The sequence below is a fragment of the Phaethon aethereus genome (assembly GCF_964289735.1).
Source record: "Phaethon aethereus genome assembly, chromosome: 15".
Lineage (NCBI taxonomy): Eukaryota > Metazoa > Chordata > Aves > Phaethontiformes > Phaethontidae > Phaethon > Phaethon aethereus.
The window spans coordinates 17,085,763-17,107,086 of record NC_138591.1 but is presented as its reverse complement, the minus strand read 5'-3'; the positions used below and the strand labels follow the sequence as shown (position 1 = coordinate 17,107,086).

Genomic DNA, 21,324 nt, shown 5'->3' with positions numbered 1-21,324 from the left:
GCAAATTCAGGACACCAAGAGCCTTTAAGAAGTTTGTTACGAAACTGCTGACAGGGTCGGTCAGTGACAGTTGTGGGTGGGAGCTGAAAGGTTGCAAGAAGCTGTGTTGGCTGGCCCGGGGACGCGGGTTTCCACGTCTCTGGGCATGGACAGCGAAAGCACAGGGGTCTGGCTCTGCCGCGCCGAAGACCTCTTGCGCATTTCAGCGAGCGCTCCACATACTGCAGTCGCTGTCTGTGTGGCTGCGGCACCCTGGATGCCCATCAGAAATGCGTGACCGTAGAGAGGAAGGTGTTCCCGCCTGCCTTCCTGCTGGTCCTTGTCCTCCGCTCCCCCTCCAGCTCAGCCCTGCGACGCTCAAGCATCCGGGCAGAGCTGCGCGCCGGGCTCCCGTCCTCGGAGAGACCCAAGTCCTGCACAGCAGGCGGAAGGTAGATGCGCTGACTCCAACAGGACCGGGAGCCGGGGACTCAGCCCCCCGGGGTGCGGCAGCGGTGGGTGTCAGCTCAGGCGAGGCCAGGCCATGGGTTTTCACATCCCTGGTGACTGGTGTGCTGTCCCATGGGGGAGCACAGCCTTCTCCTCAAACCACAGCAGCCATGGTTCAACGCGGCACAGGTGCTAATGGGTCTTCTCTGAAAATAACTGATGATGGCTCTTCGCCCTCCCTCCCCGCTCCCTGAATCATACATTTAAGACGGGCTCTGCAAAGCTCCCGTCCCGGCTGGACGTCGCCTCAGGCAGAGCGCTGGTGGGTGGCTGGTGTGCGACAGCAGGGAGCTGCGGAGTCCGGGAGCCACTTCCCAGCGCCCGGGGAGCAGCCATCACAGGCAGGTCACCCCCGCCTTGGCCCGGGCAGCCGGAACGGCCTGCACCTCAGGGGCAGCCATCTCGCCAGCAGGCCCCACCGCCCTGCAGAGCGAGGGGGAGGCCGGGCGCCCCACGGAGCCGCTCGTTTTCGCCGCCCCGGCCGGTGAGAGGCTGCCCCAGGCAGAGCCAGCGCCCGGGCCGGGCCGGGCCCCAGGGCCTGACCCACCGCCATGGCCCTTCGCTTTCGGCAGCAGTTTGGCCCGGCCGCCGCGCCGTAGCGGCGTTGCCATAGAGACGAGCGGCGCGGCCTAGGGCGGCGGCGGCGGCGGCGGCGGGCGGAGGCCCGCGGGCTCCCGCGGCGATGTCGTTCCGCGACCTCCGGAGTGAGGAGCCTCGCTGAGGGGGGCGGGGGGGCGGGACGCGGCAGCTCCCGGTCTCGGCCTCCTCGCCCCGGGCTGCCGCGGCTCGCCGGGGCCTGCAGAGCAGCTCCGGCCCCGTTGGGTGCTCAGCAGCCGAGCGGGTCCCGCTTTTCCTCTAAGTTTTGCCTTGTAGTTTCCCTGGGAGATCCGGGAGGCAGCGCGGGCGGGTGAGGGGCGCTTGGGGCCTAACCGGTGCCTCAGGCGGGGGCTATAGCAAAGCCTGCTGCAGGGCTGGAGCCTTTTATTTTAATTAACTGGCAGGCTGCGCTTTAACAGGGCATAATAAACGCAGCGGACGGGGCTGGCATCGCCTCTGCATAGCGGTGATCGCCGCAGGCCACAGTTAACTTCGTTTAAATGGTGCTTTTTGTAGAGGGAAGCTGTTTTAAGCATTGTTTCTGCCCAGTGAATCTCTTGTTAAAAAGTCGCCTTTTTACTCAGGCGTGTTTTCCATTGAAGTGATATCATTTTTTTAAAATTAATCCGTTCAGAAGTTTTTTTTAACAGTACTTTGAGCGGGGTATATCGAACGGTAAATGAACAGCACGCTGCGGGAACCGGAGTTCTGGGCAACAGCCATGTTGCATATGTAAGAAGGAACCCCTGCTCTTGCTTGTCTTTCAGATTTTACTGAGATGATGAGGGCGCTGGGGTATCCCCGACTCATATCTATGGAGAATTTCCATACCCCAAACTTCATGCTTGTCTCAGAAGTGCTTCTCTGGCTAGTGAAAAGGTTGGTGATTAGGCTAACGAATGCTGGGGCTGATGTTGGGATGCGATATGTATGCCTGGAGCTGATGTTTGGGTGTCAAACTGTATTAAGAAGTTTAAAGAGGAACATAACCATATTTAGGCATTCTTTGAGGTCTACTTTTCTAAATAATCGAGCAGAAAATGTGGTAGTTAAGTTTGCAGGTTTTTAGTTTAATTATACAGCAACAAAAGTGTTGTAGTAGCTGAAGTAGAAAATACGACGACTCAGTCCTGGCAGAGATTGCATCCTGAAGGTGGGCGTACTTATCCAAAAGTAGCTGTATCTCTTTCACATATTCTACAAACTCTATTACCGTTCTGCCTGTATCTGACCTTGTACCCCAAACAGGGTCATATACAATGAGAACTTAGCAAGATACAGGCAGTTCTTACCTTGTTGCTACAGTTGTTGATTCAACATCCTATTGTCTAGCATCCGTGCCATGAAAAAAAAAAATTATGCAGTACTAGTCTGCTACTATCCAGTTGTAGTTTTACGCCCACGTAACCCACTGACAGACTTTGGTTAAATATTTATGAAACCTGAGATGCTAATCAAATTATACATGATCTTTTTTTTCCATGTGAGTAAAAATATAAAATAAGTTTTTTAAGCTACTCATAAGGTAGAATATTACAATTGAAAATATGACAGTGACCCATTTGTGTGATCGCTATTTTTTGGCCTGGATTCATAATTGGTATCCATTAAGTTTAATTACCAAGCTGTTAGAAATTTGCTGAATACTGTTGCAATGGTAATAAAATAGGGAAATACTTACAATCATTCACAATTACTTGGATTAAATTACCTAAATATTCTTTAAAATACTGCTGTTACACTGAGGTTCTCAGTTCCTGGTTGTTTTCAACTCATATGTAAACATATAAATCAGTCTCCCCCCTAGTATGTAACGGTAAAATAGCAGAGCAATTGAAAGAAAACAAAAATATTGTTTTAAAAATACGTTTATCTCATGAACTGGAACACTTTTAAAAGCTTAAACTTCTGTGTGATAAGATTACTGGGAACCTTGTGCCTAATAGTGAAGAGCTTCATTTTCAGACCAAATAGCAACTGGACACTGGCATGTATTTCAGACCAAATAGCAGCTTTCCTGTTGTGGGTCAGAACTACACTTGATGCAGGCAGACAGCTTCTAGAAGCCTTTCAGTTACACTTTAAAGCACTTTGCACGTGCCTTGCTCATCGTTTCAAATGTGCTTTGAAAGCAAAGATGCTTTTTTGCCTGCATGCTGAAAATCTCGAAGCCTTTTATGAGACTGGGAATTTACTTTTTTTCTTCCCTGGTTCCTGTAGGCTGGTGACTTCTAGAAGTTTCTGCATTTCACTATTTCTTTTTTTTTTTTTAAAGCATTTATCAGTCTTTCCATTTGCTTTTTCATAAGTTTCTTTTTCTTTTGAAAGTAATATATGTGAAATGATGTCTGAGTGTGAACTTTTCTTTTGTATTTTGAGAGTGTGGGAAAAGTGTGAAAACATTTTGAAGGACAAGGTGGCTGTTTTTGTTATTACCAACAATAGTAATCTAGTACAAGCCATGTTAACGTACCACCGGAAAGACTGGGAGTTTAACTCAGTCGTATGCCCAGTGTTTTAAATTGTGAAGCCACACATGATTAAGTTTAGTTCGATTTATATAAGCAGCTTGTGATTTAAGTAGTAAATTACTTCTGAAAATAAGTATTTTGCAGACTTGGTTGAGCCAGCTAAGTTTTGCTCCTTTGCAAACCTGACTGGAAAGATGTGTTCAGGACTCCACAGTAACAATTCCTTCTGGAGAAGAGTCTCAGGTTTTACAGCTTTTGCAGTTTGTGCACAAACCCATTGTAGGCAGGGTCTGGATACCCCAGTCTTCAATAGGAGCTAAAGATTTATTTTCCAGTCTCGTACATGCTTGTTGTGTTTGATTCCCCCCCCCCCCCCCCCCAAATGAACCAGTCTCTTTAATATTGGACATGTATTTCCTGTCAGAAACTACGCATGCTTCTTTCCACAGGTATGAACCTCAGACTGATATTCCTCCTGATGTGGAGACAGAACAGGACCGGGTTTTCTTCATTAAGGCAGTGGCTCAGTTCATGGTAAGTCTGCCTAAGGAGTCGTGCTTAAGCACATTGAAATACTGGTTCCATATTAGCTTTAATGCTTTCTGTCTCAACCCCTTACAATTTCCTTGCAATGGGTGGCTGAGTACGCATCGTATTCTTGTGTTGGATTGGATGTCTCGTGCTGTTTTAAACTTGAACAGGCCAGGGCGTGCTGTTACTGAAATCATGCAGAGTTATGTACATCTCTTTGCAGAACTGGGATCTAAATATCTAAAGCTAAAACAATCACGGAATCACTAAGGTTGGAAAGGACCTTCAAGATCATCAAGTCCAACCATTAATCCAGTGCCACTGTGTCCCCTAAGCCATGTCCTGAAGCACCACATCCATACATTTTTTGAACACTTCCAGAGATGGTGATTCCACCACCTCCCTGGGCAGCCTGTTCCAATGCTTGGCCACCCTCTCGGTGAAGAAGTTTTTCCTAATATCCAATCTAAACCTCCCCTGGTGCAACTTGAGGCCATTTCCTCTCGTCCTATCACTAGTTAGTTGGGAGAAGAGACCAACACCCCACCTCGCCACAACCCCCTTTCAGGTAGTTGTAGAGAGCGATAAGGTCTCCCTTCAGCCTCCTTTTCTCCAGACTAAACAACCCCAGTTCCCTCAGCTGCTCCTCATAAGACTTGTGCTCCAGACCCCTCACCAGCTTCGTTGCCCTTCTCTGGACACGCTTCAGCACCTCAACGTCCTTCTTGTAGTGAGGGGCCCAACACTGAACAGTATTCGAGGTGCAGCCTCACCAGTGCAGAGCACAGGGGCACAATCACTTCACTGCTCCTGCTGGCCACACTATTTCTGATACAGGCCAGGATGCTGTTGGCCTTCTTGGCCACCTGGGCACACTGCTGGCTCACATTCAGCCGGCTGTCAACCAGCATCCCCAGCTCCTTTTCTGCCAGGCAGCTCTCCAGCCACTCCTCCCCAAGCCTGTAGCGTTGCAGGGGGTTGTTGTGACCCAGGTGCAGGACCTGGCACTTGGCCTTGTTAAACCTCATACAGTTGACCTCAGCCCATCGATCCAGCCTGTCCAGATCCCTCTGCAGAGCCTTCCTGCCCTCCAGCAGATCAACACTCCCACCCAACTTGGTGTCGCCAGCAAACTTACTGAGGGAGCACTCGATCCCCTCATCCAGATCATCAGTAAAGGTATTGAACAGGAACGGCCCCAGAACCGAGCCCTGGGGAACACCGCTTGTGACCGGGCGCCAGCTGGATTTAACGCTATTCACCACAACTCTCTGGGCTTGGCCATCCATCCAGTTCCTCACCCAGCGAAGAGTAAACCTGTCTAAGCCACGAGCCGCCAGTTTCTGCAGGAGAATGCTGTGGGAGACTCTGTCAAGGGCTTTACTAAAGTCCAGGTAGACAACGTCCACAGTCTTTCCCTCATCCACTAGGCGGGTCACCTGGTCATAGAAGGAGATCAGGTTGGTCAAGCAGGACCTGTCTTTCATGAGCCCATGCTGGCTGGGCCTGATCCCTTGGTTGTCCTGCACATGGCCTGTGAGCACTCTCAAGACGAACCGCTCCATGATCTTCCCCGGTACAGAGGTCAGGCTGACAGGCCTGTAGTTCCCAGGATCCTCCTTCCGGCCTTTCTTGTAGATGGGTGTCACATTGGCAACCCTCCAGTCTTCCGGGACCTCCCCTGTTAACCAGGACTGCTGATAAATGAGCCTTCTCACTTACTAGATTGAGCCATATTTTTCTCAGATCAAATCTTTTATCACGTTATGCATGAGCATACTTGAATTAGGCCATCAACATTATTAGTTTCATGGAATAAAATAACATTGCCCTTCATATCATTCTTGGTTTTTTTTGATGCAGCATGAGCCTTTACATAGCGCTCTTAGTCAGGTGGCAAAAACTTAATGGGGCTGCGGGTAGGTCTGGAAGCAATGGAAGTCTTTATGCTAATACCAAAGATTAATGTCTTACAATACTTTTTTTGAATTCTTAAAATATATTAAAATGACATTGTAACCACACCAGCTTTTCCCTTCTGATTTGTGATGATGTCCACCGTAAATTTTCTTAATTCTTAATTTTACTAGGTTCAGAGCACGATACGCTTCTGTTCATACCAGAATGCACTTTTGAGCCCTGGAGTGTCATAAGATGTAGTGAACAGATCTATTTTGTTTGGAGGGATTTCCCCCCCTCCAAATCAAGTATGTTTTAAAAGAACAAGTGTGGAAGCAGAAATAATGTTATGCTTACATTTTTCTTTTGGTAGCTGATTTCATGTAAGAAATCCCGAGGGTGTTGAAGAATTACATAATATGATTCAGAAAATGAAATTAAAGGAAATTTCTTTACTCATCCTGTACTTAGTCTCAGTGAATATTACAAGATAATATGAGGATTATTGTAGGTTTTCAGCATTTTCAGAATGAGAAAAACTTATTGACATTTCCTTAATAATTCACTGTCTGTGGAATCCCCAGTTATCTTCTCCAGTAGCTAATAGTTTTATGCATCCGTAGCCAGATGTGAGATTTGATGGGGACAGATTTGTCTCAGAAGAGACTATCAGGATAGATTAATCATCATGAAATACAGCTAGAGTATTGTTCTCCTTCACTGAACAAGGAGTAAAGGTATGTTAATTTTTTACACATATGATATATTGCTCTGTGTTACTGGTAGCTTGAGAGCTTGCCAAATGTCTCCTTTTCGGACCCAAAAGTTCCTGAAGTGTCTGCAGGGTTGTCTTATGTGGTTTTTTAGTCATTTGCCCACCTAGAACTGCCCTAATCTGTGCGGCTCAATACCTGGCTCCCACTTGAGCCCACTTGGATCCAAATTTGAGGTAGAGTGCAGCAAAAAGCCTCTGATGAGTTTAGTCTCATAGAAATGCATTCATGAAAACACGCTTAGCAAACCAATGTACCAAACTTTTTGCAAAAGGCAGACATGCTTGTTTTTTAAAAAGTGATGGGAGAAGCAGTTGATGCAATGTCTGCTAATAATCTTCCTGAATGCTTTTTGGGAAGTATCATGTGTTCAATTGCCATTTCAGCCCGTGGAGAATTAGAGCCACTACTTCAGTACCCAGGAGACTATCCTAAGTATTAAACAAGACAGGGAGATGGGAGCAAGCCTCATTCTTCCTATCGAGAATGTGCCATTGCACAGGAAGGAATGCAAAATGTTTGAGCTAGACAGGCTAAAGACCATGGCTCTGCAACCGAATGGCTGGAGTCCTCAGCTGGGAGTTCTGGTTCTTCCCTGGGATGTTTTTGCATTTCCATCACGCTGTCAATATTTGGCTCTACGATAATAATAAAGCAGATTTTAAAGTAAAGCAAACATTCTGGCTGTTGATGCCATTCTTGCAGTTTATTTCCATTTCTCTTTTCTCTTGCATTGTCATAATTTGATCTTCGGAATAGATGTAGGTGATTTTTAATGATACTTAAACTATTTAGAGTTGTTACAAAATAGGTGACTGTCTCAAGTTTTCCCAACACTGTTACCTTCTTGAGTAAGCAGTGCCATTATGCCAATCTGAAAATTACATGTACTTGTCTGTATTTTTTTTTTCCTCTCTTTAAGTAGTCTTTGAGTGAAAAAACTCTTTTTTTACTGTTATTAGACATTGATTTCTCTCTTGGGGTTGAATGGAACTGAAGTTGTTGTCTTACGTACCACATCATAAAGGATGTTGTTATAGTCATCTTTGTGTAGGGGATGGTTAACAGATTCTGTGAATTTAATGACCCGCTTCTCTTAATATTTAATGCCTACTGTTTCCATGATTAGTTTTTTTAGATTCCTTCTACTGAAGGAGAACATAGCTGGCTTTCCACTTTGTGTATTGGCTCATTTGAGGTCACGCTGGTCAAAATTTTCAAAAGCAATTAGGGTTTTTTGTCCCATAAGTCTTGTATTCCTCGGCTCAGGGTGTATAACATCAGCAACCTATTCTGAAAGTTCTGACTTCGTTTTTCAGCTGAGTTCCTGCTGGCAGGAAGCGATGTACAGTCAGTTTCTTCTGGTAGGTTGAGGTTTTGGGATGGGAGAGGCAAGAGGTAAACATTTATTGGAAATGTAATGGTAATGCTGTAATACCACGAGTGAATCGTGGATAGATTCTTTCTGCCACACAGTGTTCCCAAAGGTTAAACACTTTAGCAGAAGTTTAATCTTAAAGATACACTGAAAGGAAGATGTCAAGTCATTTGGATGTTTGGTTTTTAAATACATAACCGGTGATCAGTTTTTGTTTGCTTGCTTGTTTAGTCGTGCCATCAGGAAGACTGCCTCGGTGTTTTACCTGAAGTTTGGTGTTGGCTCCTTGTGGCTGTTTGTTTATAATATAATTTTGTCGGGAATTTCAAGAACAACATTTGTGTCCTTTCTGTGACAGATGTATCATTTCTATTATGCTCTTTTCCCCCCTTTATTATTTTGAAGTATAAAAAGATAATATTATAATTTTTAATGGGTTTTTTCCTTACGGGTCTGTCTGTACTTTTCAGAGATGGAAGGCAAGGGAATAAAATCACTAATATCGTAGCAGGGAAAAATTTGAGAGAAACAATAAAATATTCTGAAGGTACTGCTGGAAGAGAAGACTGTTAAATTAGGATAATTGATCTTATTCTTGTAACTCATTAAGGGTGAAATTTACCTCTCTGCAGCATCATCACAAGACCTGGGCAGCACTTACATTCCACTTAAACTTAATTTGAATTTAAGTGGTGCACAGGGTTTTTGCTGATCTTCATGCAGGGAAGAATTAATGGATCGTTTGAGTTTTTTCATTCTGGCAATTATCTGCAAATGTTCTGACATGCAGAAAAGTGCACATGTTTCAGAAAAATTTCTTCTAGAAACATCAGTAATATGATGAGGCAAACTTGTGTTTCCAAACAGGAAGATTTATTTCTGTAAAGCAGAGCATGGTGCCCCCAAAAAGAGCTTTCAAGTGGAGTGTGAAGAGGTAAATGAAGATTTTGTTCTTGGTGACACAATGAATTCATTCTTTCTTTCCAAAGGCTACCAAAGCTCACATAAAGCTCAACACTAAGAAGCTTTACCAGGCAGATGGTTATGCAGTGAAGGAACTGCTAAAGGTCACCTCTGTGCTTTATGGTGCTATGAATACCAAGGGAGTGGAACGTGCAGACGTGAGCGAGGAAGACAGCAGCAAGTTCAAGTTTGATCTTGGCTCAAAAGTAAGGACAACTTGTACTCTTGTTTTGGGCAGGGGCTTTGTGTTAACGTATGAAAAACAAATCCGTTTTCTATCTGAAACTTAAGTAGAGAAGTTCTCGCAAGGGAGTGGGTATGGTTTTAACTCATACTTTCTGTAGTTGAGGTTATATGCTATCATTTGTGATATGATACGATATGATCTCTGTGAATTCTCAACCAGAAGCGCATAATACAAGGCAACAGTGGCACAAAATGGGTTGTGTTTGGTTTGGACTGCTGTTGAAATCATAGGAATATTGGAGTAGGCCGGAATAAAGACAATTTTCTATCTGCTAACCTTGTTGCAACAGGAAGAGCTTGCAGAATACTGACTGAAGGTTAGTTTTCAGTCTGTTTGCATTGAAGGAAAGGGAAATCTTCATGTTACCCTAACAGACATCAAAGCTGCTCGAGCCCTTAAAATAAATGCCCCTCTAAGTATTAAAAAAACCCAACACTTTGTTAAGTAAGAGGAAGTCCTGTTACTGCTTTTTTGTTAGTTTTAGCACCTCTTCTATAGTCTAATACTTTTAGTCTTTGATTCTTTTATAACTATACTATGTCATGCCTGCTTGTTAGGCAACAATGCTACCATTCTTGAAAAAAATGGCAGAACCACAGGCGATTTTTCCTCTATATATGTCTGGTGTGTCTCTCTGAAGAAAGCACCTGAAGAAATAAAGAAAAAACACTTGTAGATGATCAATATTCATTACCTGTGCAATATGTTGGTCATATACCTGTTGGTAGATATACGTTTTACTTTTGCATATGAAAAAGGTGATGTTTCCCTTTGCCCTGGGCAGCACGTGAACCAACAACTGGCTGGGTCACACTGTTTTGAGGAGGTTTTTGATTGTTGCTGTTGTTGTCCTGAAGTGGCTGGGGTTTCACCCAAAAGCCTGTGTCTAAATGGTGCCTCCTCTAGACCACTTTAAAGCCAAGAAAGAGGCTGACTCTGATTCCAGTGGACAACTTCTTCAATATTATCGTAGAGTTTTGGCCACTGTGCTGACCTCCTATGCAATTTTATCACCAAAACGGGAAAAATCTGTCATGGATTTTCTTTGTGGTATTGGGAATTCTCTTCTGCTATTCAGTGCTGTTGCTGTGTTTCTAGATTACTGACTTGAAGGCAGCTAGACAGCTCGCTTCCGAAATCACCTCCAAAGGAGCAAGTCTCTATGACTTACTTGGCAAAGAAGTTGAACTAAGGGTAAGTACACACTGGAGAGCGTATAAGAACTTGTGTTCACTGGGTGCTGCAAAGGAAAAAGGTGAAAAAAGTATCAGTAGTTCTTCTTAACAGCTGTGTCTAAAATGAATTTTCTGTGGGTTTGAAGGAATGGGTCTGAAAGTTTGTACTTTCTTCCCATCATATTCATACTTAGATTGCAGTAAGTCTGAGAGAACAGAGTTTGGCATTTTCTCTTTAGCAGGAAACTGAAATACTCTCTGTAGAACTGTTTGGAAATATTAACTTTATATGTACGTGTTAGTGGTGGGGATAGATATCATCTGAAAGATAAATGATTAATGCCATTAGTTTTCCAAGTGCAAGGCTGATTATTTCTGTTACAGTAACTGAAGGCCTCGCAAGCCTGCAGGGTACATATTCTTCAGCTTAGTCGTAAATTCACAAGCTGTTGCATGAAGTCACGGAAGTGTCCTGAAACACTGCCAATAAGTCTTTTTCAATTATTTTCATAAATGCATTTATCTGCAATGCTGGAGGTTGTTCATTTTCTGAAAATAGACATTTAAAGAAGGGAAACCCTGAATGTTCCAGTACTGGTTTTGGTAATCTTCAGATTTGCAATATCTGAGACGTAGGACGTGCACCCTGTAAGAGCCGTAGACCATGCGCCTTGACGATTGATGCTCCCAGATCCTTGTTTGATGGAGTACGAGTGTTTCAAAGGGTTGGTGATATACAGGGAAGATTATCTGTGGAATGCTGCCTTTCCTGCTAGATATGTAGGTCGGCGTGGTATGCAGCAGTGTGAAAGGCATTAATATTTCGAAAGGGAGAGAAGAGTGATAAGCCAGTTTAATTCAACATACACAATTTTCACAAAACCGTTAATCAGTCACTTCTCATCTTGCATTCTTTTCTTAATTTCTTGGCTTTGAAATAGTTTTCACACGAATGCTACCTAACGTGTTAATATTTGCTTCAGAGCATTAAACTCTTTTTTCTGCGTACAGCATCCTTAAGAATTCCACTAAAGAGTCAAGTATAGGTCAGTATAAGGCAACATTTTTTTTAAAAGTACTCAAGCATTGGTTTGAAATTGGGCATTGTTTAATCACTTTAAATCAATGCTTTTAGGAGTCCAACTGACCTTAGAACCAGGCCCTAGAAAAGGGACTTGCACAAGTGCATTGTGCTGAAAGCATGAAATGAAAAATCAAGAGATGAGTAAGTGCTTCAGTGCAGCCACTTCTCTTTGGGTCCATTAGGAAATCTTCAGTGGAAGACTATTTAAAGGTGCAATTTCTAAAAGGACGGTATTTCTTATAAACAGTAGCGAGTGTATGTTTCTCATGGCGTAATGACTGAGTGCACAAGGTGGGACTAGCTAATCCTATATAGGTACACAGTTTATATTTTGCAAAAAGGTTTGGCAGATTGAACTTGTTGTCTTTAAGAAATCTGGTCTTAGGAAAGATGACCTTTGCTTCTGTCTCATTAGCACCGAGTTTATATTCTAAAAGCACGAGGTGACACTATGACAGCACAGTGAGAACCTCCAGAGAGCAGCAGAAGAGACTTTCATGCTCTGCTCCTTATGATTTGTGATTGGTTCCAGCCTTCTTCAGTGGTTTGTTAAACCCAAAGAACCCATTTTTGGCTTGTGTGTTAAATGCCAAGTTTGGTACATAAGCGTGTGACAAGTCTGAGACCTGAGCCTGTAGCAAAGCAAATATGTTTCAGGTTAAAAGCTACAGGGTGGCAGTAACCAGTTGTTCTGTGGAATTTGTCAAGTTTTCCTTTTTTAATTACAAGCACCCACCTCTGCCTTTCACCTGAAGTATGAAAATTGCTCATGAAATGAGAGGCTTAGAGCTGGACGCTGCTGGTTTTCTTCTGTCGCCCTAAGGTTTGATAACGCACACGGAAGTCAGTGGAGCTGCAGTTCTTGTTAAGTAGCCAGCATTGAGGGCAGTAAGGAATTGCCCTTCTTCATTGCACACATATTCCCTGGATCCTTCACAAGAGCTGGTGGGGTGCTCAGAAGATCACAGGGATGGCATCTTCTGCCTGCCCTTCCCACCCAATTCCAGGTGGGCAGAAGTGAAGTGCGGTTAATTCTGGCTTTGTGTGGGGAACTAGAGCTTTGTCTGTAGATATCAAATTAGTTGCCATTAATCTAAGGTTACTTTTATTATTTTTTAATGTGAGGGTTATTGATTTCCATTGCTTATTTTCTTTTGACGTTGCATGGCTAAGTAATGCACACAATAAATTGCACTGGCAGAGGGATTGTGCTATTAGAGGGTGGTAGGAGAGCAGTATGGTTTATTTTTTCATTACATTTTATGTCCTGAAACTTGTTGCATATACAAAAATGCATTGACAGCTGTGATGCTGTTTTAATGAATTTCAAAACGTGGTCGTTTTATGTTCCCTGAAGCTCTTCCTCCCCCCCGCCCCTTTTCCAATTCATTCATTTCCAGATATTTAAATGAAGGATGTTCCTACCTAGGCTTAGACAGACTGATGATATATCTTGTTTCTATCCTAAGTGAAGACTGCTTCATTTTCCAGTAACTAAAAGAAATGCTAGCATTTGACACTAATGGGTTGACTAGGTCTGTTCTTATAGTCTGAGTGACTTTTGGGGAAAGATCATTGGGGGAAAAAGTGAAGTAGAACTCATTATTCCCTTTAGAAGTGGTGACTCCAATTTGTGTCACAGCCTTTACTTTCTTTATTGGAGTTCTTTTTGCACACAATTTATGTAGAAACTGTGTAGACAAGCCTTATACATTAGATAAATTTTATTGCTCCAAGTCAGGGAGCACTTTTTTTTTAATAAATTACTTTCTGAATGAAAACAAATTTCAGCTAGAGAAGAGTTTATTAAGGGAATGGTTCTATTAAATATGTTGCAGATACATAGTGATGTAAATGTGTGTACATATTTATTGGGAAGAGTTTAAGTTTGTATTTGTTTTCTTGGGAATGCAAGATACTGAGCCTTCCTGATGCCTTGGCAAATACATTATTTCCTGACTGAATATATAGTTCTTATGTATATGTAAACTGCTTTCACAGTTAATTTATAATGTAAAAAAACCTTTAATTTAAGGACAGAGGAAGAAACAAAACCTACAGATAGTCATTTGTTGAATTCAGACTATGATGATGTTGGTTAAGATCTTTTTTTGGGGAAAAAAAACCCCAACCAAATTCCTGATTAACAATCCTAAAGCAGCAGAAAGCTTAAATGTGAAGCGAAGCCATTTGATTCCAGCCCTGCAGATAGGTAAAGAGATTTTCTTTCCTGCTGCCAGCGGATCCCAACGTGTGCAGCGGCTTGTGGAGCACCAGGTGTGGAGGGGGAGAAGTACAGGCGATGCACGTGTGTTTTCACGGCTGTCACCTGCACTGTCAGGTTGCTGTTAAATGGGAGCTTGGCCCAGTTAACTTTGGGGAGCAATTCAGCACTGAGGGGGAAGGGGATGAAAAGCCTTACTTGATCAGAGGGTCTTTGGAGTTTAATGTTGAATTCCATTGAGGCAGCGTTGTTTCTAGACCAACTGTGGATGAGCACAGCCTAGGTTATTGGTGTCCTGTGGCAGTGCAGTGGTTGAGACATGGAATTTTTATTTTAAAACGCATTTAAGCCTTACGTTCACTAGATAGCTTGCAGTTTCCAATCTTACTAGGCCAAGTCTTAGAGCATAGAAATTGCAGATTTGGAATTCGTAGAGTGTAGTGGAGTTGATGAATGAATTTTGGTGCAACACGAGATCCCTAAAGAAAAGCAAATTCTATGCACGGAAATCATCTTCATCTTCCTTTGTTTCCTTTACTGCCAGGGGGACTTTCTCTGCATTGCATTGTTATGGAGCCTTAATTTTCAGAATATTTGCAACTAGCTTTGGAAGAGTAACCAGACACTTTGAATTCTGGTTTTCTTTGAGTAACCAGACACTTTGAATTCTGGTTTTCTTTAATCTGTTTTCTAGCTGCCTTTTTGGGGGGGGGATGGGGAAGGTGGAGGTTGATTTGGATCTGAGGTGGGGATGGGAGGCTTTCTTTGGATTTCTTTCTCTTCATACACTACACTAAATGCTTAGGATGATAAAAGAAGTAGAAGTTGAAAGTACCAGTGCTGGGATGAAGCCTGTGAAGCCCAAAATCAAGAAAAGCAGTAATAAAATTAACGTCAGTACTCGGTCAAAACGCAGCACCACTTCACTGTGCATTCACTTTGGGTTTCACGTGTGGTGGCTGCCTCTGAACCTGCACAGCTAACCGCTGTGGTCTTGTAAATGGCCAAAAGATGTTAGAAAATCAATGGTCCTCTATACCCTATAACATGGGGGAGGGAGGGGCGATGAGGTGATCCGAATAATTCTTTAGCACAAAATAAAGCAGTCAATGACTTTCAAGGTCAGTTGTGATCAGCTGAGGAAGGACACTCCTGAGTTACCATACATTGAACATCCGAAATCCAAAAGGAAAAATTGGCGGCTATTTATAACATCTCAGTGAAGCCAACTGACTTGGAGTGCCTGCCACTTGGCGTCTGCCGCAGGTCCTGTGCACACATTAGCAGGAGCCTGTCAAGAAGCTGCCTTGCTTAGGCTTGCTGGATTATTAGACACAGTAAGATAATGAAGCAAAAAAATTCTAGCATTTTTATGCCTCCGTGCTGGTGGCAGGCATAAAGATTTCTGACCTTCTCAAGGTTGTTTTGTTTTTATTTACCTCTTAATTAGCTCTAAGCCATGTAAAACTGAAGAAAGATGAAAGTAATCTTTTTTTTTTTTTTTAAAATGTACTTAGCTTGTGCTGAAGATGGGCAGCACAGTGAGTCTGTTTTCCAATACTCCTCTTGGCACTTCCTCTGTCTGTGACCTTGAATGAACTGTTTATTCCCTCTGTATCCTCTTGTGTAAATAAAGTAACTTCTGTAATTTTGTAGATTAAAGCTTTTAACAGCCAGGTAAAGTGTTTCCCAATCTATGGAGGATAAATTTCTAAGTAAGTACAGGGTATTGCTACGAGTGTTATTGTTATGTATGCACACAGTATAAGCTTGTTCCAAAACTGATGGAAGTCCTTGAGGAACTCTTTACTGACTTCAGTTTGTGAAATGCTTGAATTAAATTCTTAGGAGAGCCAAAGGCATTTAGATCCAGCTGTAGAACTGAGACAGTATTAGCTAAAAATGAAAAGAGCTGCCACTAAGGACATTTAACTTTATTCGCAGCTTTTTGATTAAAGAACCCTTCCTCCCTGCCTCCCCCTCCTCACACTGTTTTAGCTTGCTGCCTACTCTTTCTGTAGAGAGGTAGATCTGATTTGAGTGACGGCTGCATTATTCAGTACTCTTTGAAAGTTAACTACAAAAACTTATTTTATTTGTAACGTTGGAAACCTTTTCCATCTGCCAAATGTTACTTCTGGGTAGGAGAGGCTGCCTGGGGGATGCTGATAAACTAATTTCTCTAATTTCCTGTGCTTTGGTTACAAAGTCGCCATATGTGTGATTTCTGGTGGAAATTTGTAACTTGAAATTACCAGAATTCTGGAGAATTACCTAGTTTGCCTCAATTTTTTTGAACTGTCCTGCTTCTAACCAAAACCTAACCTGCCAGTTTTGAGGAAAAAGGCTTATTGCAAAGCGGGAAGCCAAAATTAAACCTTGCAGCTGTAAGATGTAGTTGGATCAATACTGTCCTATATTTTGGATTTCTTTAACCATAACTATGGTTGTATGTTACGTGGATATAACATTTCTGGATGTGTTATGTAAGAAATGATTTTGTAGTGAACTTCCCAGGAGTATTTAGCTTGAAGACATAGCATCAGCTATCAATTGTTGGGTGCACATTTCTCCTTGCAGTTTGGGGACCAGTTATGACAGTGCATTGATAATTTTGTCAGCTAGTTGGAAGACCTGAGTTCTTGTAGCTCAGTCTTAGGCTATTTTGAAAAACCGTTCTAGTTTGGCAGGGAAGAAAATCCCATTTGAACCATCTTTCGTATGTCACAGCATTTGTCAAAATCTGTATGTGTCTGCAAAAAAGTTCCACTTAATTGGGCTAAATCAGAAACACTGTCTTCTGAATATCTGGTGAGGTTTCAGTTGTTCATTATTCCTAACCTTCCTTCATGAGACAAAGTATAGCCATGTCAAAATTTTAATTACTAAGAGGAAAATGTGCTGGCTTAAACATAAGGACAATTATTTGAGCTACTTTTAGCTATTTAAAATGCCTCTTCCTGCCCAAAGAGAGCCACCTAGTATCTCTGTTGCTGAAATACAGCAACCACTCCACTTACTGCTGCTTAAGCTTTGCTGAGAATGGAAACCCAAGTTGTATGGCAACGTTTACTGAACTCAAAGGCTTGATGTGAATTAAAAGTTTAAACGATCTGTTTGGGTGGTATTGCTGCATACAAAATGCCCGCTCTTACCTTTGCTGCAACTTTGCATGATGTCTTCGTGTATCTTTTGAGGTCTGAAATATGCCGCTGAAAAATATACTCCTCCTTGTTGCTTTTTTCCATAAGAAAAACGTAACCCTTCCTGAAGCTTTCTTATATATTATCTATAAAGAAAGGAAATTCTATTTCTAATTTTGTTAGAGAAGAATGTGGATAAGAGGAGAAACTGAGAAGATTTTTGCCTGACTGGGTGTCTTGCCTTTTTGATGCCAAATGTTTTTGGGGTTGTTTTTTTTTTTTTGCTAAAAAACAAAAAGCAAGCTCCCACCTGGCCATACTGCCCAAGGACACTTCTATCTGTTTATATTCAGAAATTCACTCACAAACTTAGCTTTTGGTCTGCTAGAAGAGATATCTTCCTTGGCATCTTGCCAGACTCTGGAAAGAGACATCACAAGCCACCTCCTGGTTAAGGACCCATTTTAAGTGACACCCTGTAGTCCTGTGGACTAATCCAAGCTTTACCAATGCAGCGTGCCATGAACCCTTACCTGAAGTAACTGAAAGGTGAGGTTTTGAAGGATGTAGGAAGATGACAGTAAGCACGTGCTGGGGTTTGGGAGCTGAGGGTAGTTCAGTTGGAATCAGCTCTTGAACCAGAAGACGGGGAGGGGAGTGTGGGGAGGGAACAGAGTAGCGCAACTTCGTGCCTGTCCGAAAGGTTTTTAAGTTCCCTTTCTCGCCTCAGCAGTCTGTATGCCAGCATTTGTAAGGGGTTTCTTCTGCCATAAAGCATATGTTCAGATTACGTCTTAACTGGCTAGGTAGGCTTTCTGATTCTTTTTGGTCTGCAGAAAAATTATGCTTTCCAGTTGCTTCTCTCTCTCAGATCTTCTTGTGGCATGTTTTTTGTACATCAGGGTAGGCAGGGAGTTTCGGATACTGTCTTTGATTGAGGGCTCTGCATTGCTGAGTAGGGAAATGTCGCTGTGGATTCCCTTTGTGGACTGCTGAGACGAGCATACAAGAAAGCAGCATAGCCTGGAAGCAGCAAAACTCTCAATTACCTTGAGCTTTAATCTCTTGAGGAGGAAAATAGGCTGTTAGGAAGTATCAGATTCCTTCAGAAGGTCTGGATTATTTTTGATGTCCCTCCTGTACCTTCCTGTTCATATATAATGATGCCTAATGATCATTCCCTATATTGGCCAAATGTGATCCCAGTGTGTGTTAGTTAAACTCCCTGAATAATAAACTCTTCAAAAGGAGAGCTTTATTGCCCACATAAACAGCAGTAGTTGCAACCCCTTGTTTGCAGGGAGTAGGGGATGTAATTAATGCTTCCTGGACTAAGACTGAAGGCAACAGTGGCAGTGAGGATGTAACTTTTGTATGCATCAGGCTGATGAACTCCTGAAAAACAAGGAAGGATTTAACCTGTGGCCAAAAAATGTTTGGTGCAAGACCAGTGTATTAGAAAAAAACTTTAATTTCTGGTCCTTACCACAAAAAAAAAAAAAAGGTGTTTAGAAACCTCTGCTAGACCTTGAGCACATAGGTATATACACATATTACACCACATTTATTGTGGGTGACTTGTGTGCTAGTCACGCTTAATTACTTGCCTCGGTTCCTTACTGCCTTCAGAAGACATGTGCATCCCTTTATCCATAGATCAAGCGTGCAGGAAGCTGGTTTATCAGTTTTTAATGCATAATGGTGGAAAAGCATTACTAGCTGAAAATGCTTCACTGTGCCTATTTGCAGAATGTTTTTTGCGATAGTGGCTCTTCATTCTAACTAAGTATAAGGCTCCTGGGGGAAAAGTTTCAGTAAGGGAAGTCATGGGGTACATTTGCAGAGATGGTAGCATCCTCCTGCCCCTGCTTTTTGTAGCTAGTAAGTGCTTTTGGCTTTCTGCATGGTGACATTACTGTGCAGCAAGGCAGCGTGTGAATTTAGGATGGCTTCAGTGTTCCACGTTAACACTGCAGCCCCCAGGGAGACAGGAGTATCAACACCAGCGTAATGAAGTTTCAGACTAGATATAAGGAAGAAATTTTTCATGATGAGGGTGGTGAAACCCTGGCCCAGGTTGCCCAGAGAGATGGTTGATGACCCATCCCTGGAAACATCCCAGGTCAGGCTGGACTGCTCGAGTTGAAGATGTCCCTGCCCACTGCAGGGGGGTTGGACTAGATGGCCTTGAAAGGTCCCTTCCAACCCAAAGATTCTATGAAGTTGAACAGATTATCTGTTGCACACTAACGTATTTGCTCAGCAAGACAATGCAAAGTAGCAAGTGCACTCAAAATCTGCACCTTAGTTGGCTTTGCAGGAACCTCCACATATAGACAAGTGCTAGCATCACTGCTACTACCTTGAGAGTCGACTGACTTTGAGAAGCTCTTCAGGTTTCAGTAGAAGGCCAAGCAGTAGTACAGCTATTTCCCATTCTAGGTCTGGCATTTAAGCAAAATGAGCCAAGCTACAACTGAGTCCATGAAAGTCCTTTTAGGTTTCAGAATAGGCTCACAACATTATCCTTCCTGTAAGGATCCTGCATCGGACTGTAATACCTTGCACACAATGGGAAGACGCAGTGTACCTAGAAAGTGCTGTTTGCTGTTACCAGTTTCTACTGAAGTCAGAAGATGCTGGGAGCTGCATCCTGACTCTCTGCCAGTACGTGGTCTGTGGAGCCCATACGAGTTCCCTCTCTAGGGTTTACTGCTAATTCTTGATGCTTTTGGAGAGTTTTGTCTTATCTTCTCAGCAATTTTAATTGTCAGTATAGAATATTTCTTGTCTTATATTTGACATGCAAGTGGGCTGAAATCCAAACTTTCAGGAGCTTCTATTTGGTTTTTTGTTTTGTTTTTTTTGCTGGTTGTTGTTGTTTGAGAGTTTCTTTTTTTTTATTATTTACTCAGGAAGATGACAAAGCCATACTCTGCTTTTTTAATCTGCAATACAGGTGTAATACAGGTATCTAGTCTCACTTCAGTTGTCTGAGGGTGTCCAAGACATTTGAAGAGGGCTGGCAAATATAATACAGACTTAGGGCATACCTGGAAGATGACAGGGGACACATTTGTTCAGGCAGTGGAGTTGCCTGCATGTTACTATGATTTTCAGAGGTTGTGTATGTACCCTAAAGGTACTATGGTTTCAATAAAAGATAGGTATTCCCTAATGAGACTGGAAGGGCAGAGAGATCCATGTGTTTCCACATCTAGGAAACATAAGGCTGCAGACCTTTGTGGAACAGCTCTTTAGTGACAGGAAAGGCAAGTCCTGTGCTGCTCTTCTGCATTTTATAGTTCAACCAACCTTTTTATGTTTAGCTGGATGTTTGTCAGTGAAGCTGCGGGAGGGTTTGATAAGGTTACTGTCTCTGCATTTGTATCCTACAGGATGCTTTTTTGCTGAGCGAGGTGCAACTCCTGATTAGGTGAACCAGTTGCTTCATTATCTTTTGGCAGAAAGAAGCTGTACTGTGACGCTAAACTGAGTGTTGCGAGAGTAACGGTAGCTTGTGGTCCTGTGTCAGGCAGCCTTCTCCACTAAAAGGTGGTTGCTGCAGCAAATGGCCGGAACCGCAGCTCGTTGCCTCCTCCAGAAGGCTGGCTGCTGATCTGATTCCTGTGGACAGAACCTCAGGCTTCTGCTCCAACGCTCTGTGGCCTTCTCCCTCGCTGGTGTTTGACCCAAGGGACCATCGCTCAGCAGGGATGCAGACGTGAGATGAGTAAATCCTTTAGACAGATGGAGTTTTGAAGGCTTTGAGACCAGTGTTATTTCCTGAAATGACTGCAGTACCGTTTTGCTCTAAGGAAATCTATCTTCACTTTTGATGCCAAAACTGGTGCAGTTTGGGCAGAACTGACTTCGCTGTTAACTTTCCATGTCCTGTGGGGAACGTCCTGTCAGGTTGTACTCTGTTCTGCTTGACTGGGCAGCCAGCTAGTCTTTGATTAAAAATGTTTCTTACTTTGTAATGAAATTCTCATTTCCAAAGAAAACGAAATTTTCAAGTCTAAACCAGCCAACTAATTTGTCAGTACTTCCAATTGGCTTTGTCCGAAGCGAAATTCAAACCTTGAAGAATTAAAGTCCTTCCATGCAGCACCAAATATTAGTCCAACCAGAGAGGATAAATAATGCCAGCAAATGGTGTCTCTTGTGTGCCTTTGTGTGTTGTTTTTTTTTTTTTTTAATAATTGTCAGCTTTAGTTCATCAAAAATAATTTTACACTTGGCTTCCCTGATTTTTAATTAGGATTTATCACGTAAAGCTATAGCCATGGAGCTCTTGGACACTTTGAACAGGAAGCAGGTAAACAATCAGCTTGTTCATGAATACCT

The 21,324-nt window shown here is 42.8% G+C and overlaps 1 protein-coding gene across 1 annotated transcript in view; it reads left to right on the top strand.

Moving 5' to 3' along the window:
- Positions 1-1,171: 1,171 nt before the first annotated feature.
- Positions 1,172-21,324, top strand: part of CLUAP1 (clusterin associated protein 1) — a gene marked incomplete at its 5' end in the record, with an annotated part of 72,379 nt that continues 52,226 nt past the window's right edge. The window contains 5 exons of the mRNA XM_082006666.1: positions 1,172-1,193; positions 1,854-1,965; positions 4,007-4,091; positions 9,128-9,307; positions 10,447-10,542. Of these exons, the coding sequence (XP_081862792.1) occupies positions 1,172-1,193; positions 1,854-1,965; positions 4,007-4,091; positions 9,128-9,307; positions 10,447-10,542 (495 nt within the window). The remainder of the gene's footprint in view (positions 1,194-1,853; positions 1,966-4,006; positions 4,092-9,127; positions 9,308-10,446; positions 10,543-21,324) is intronic.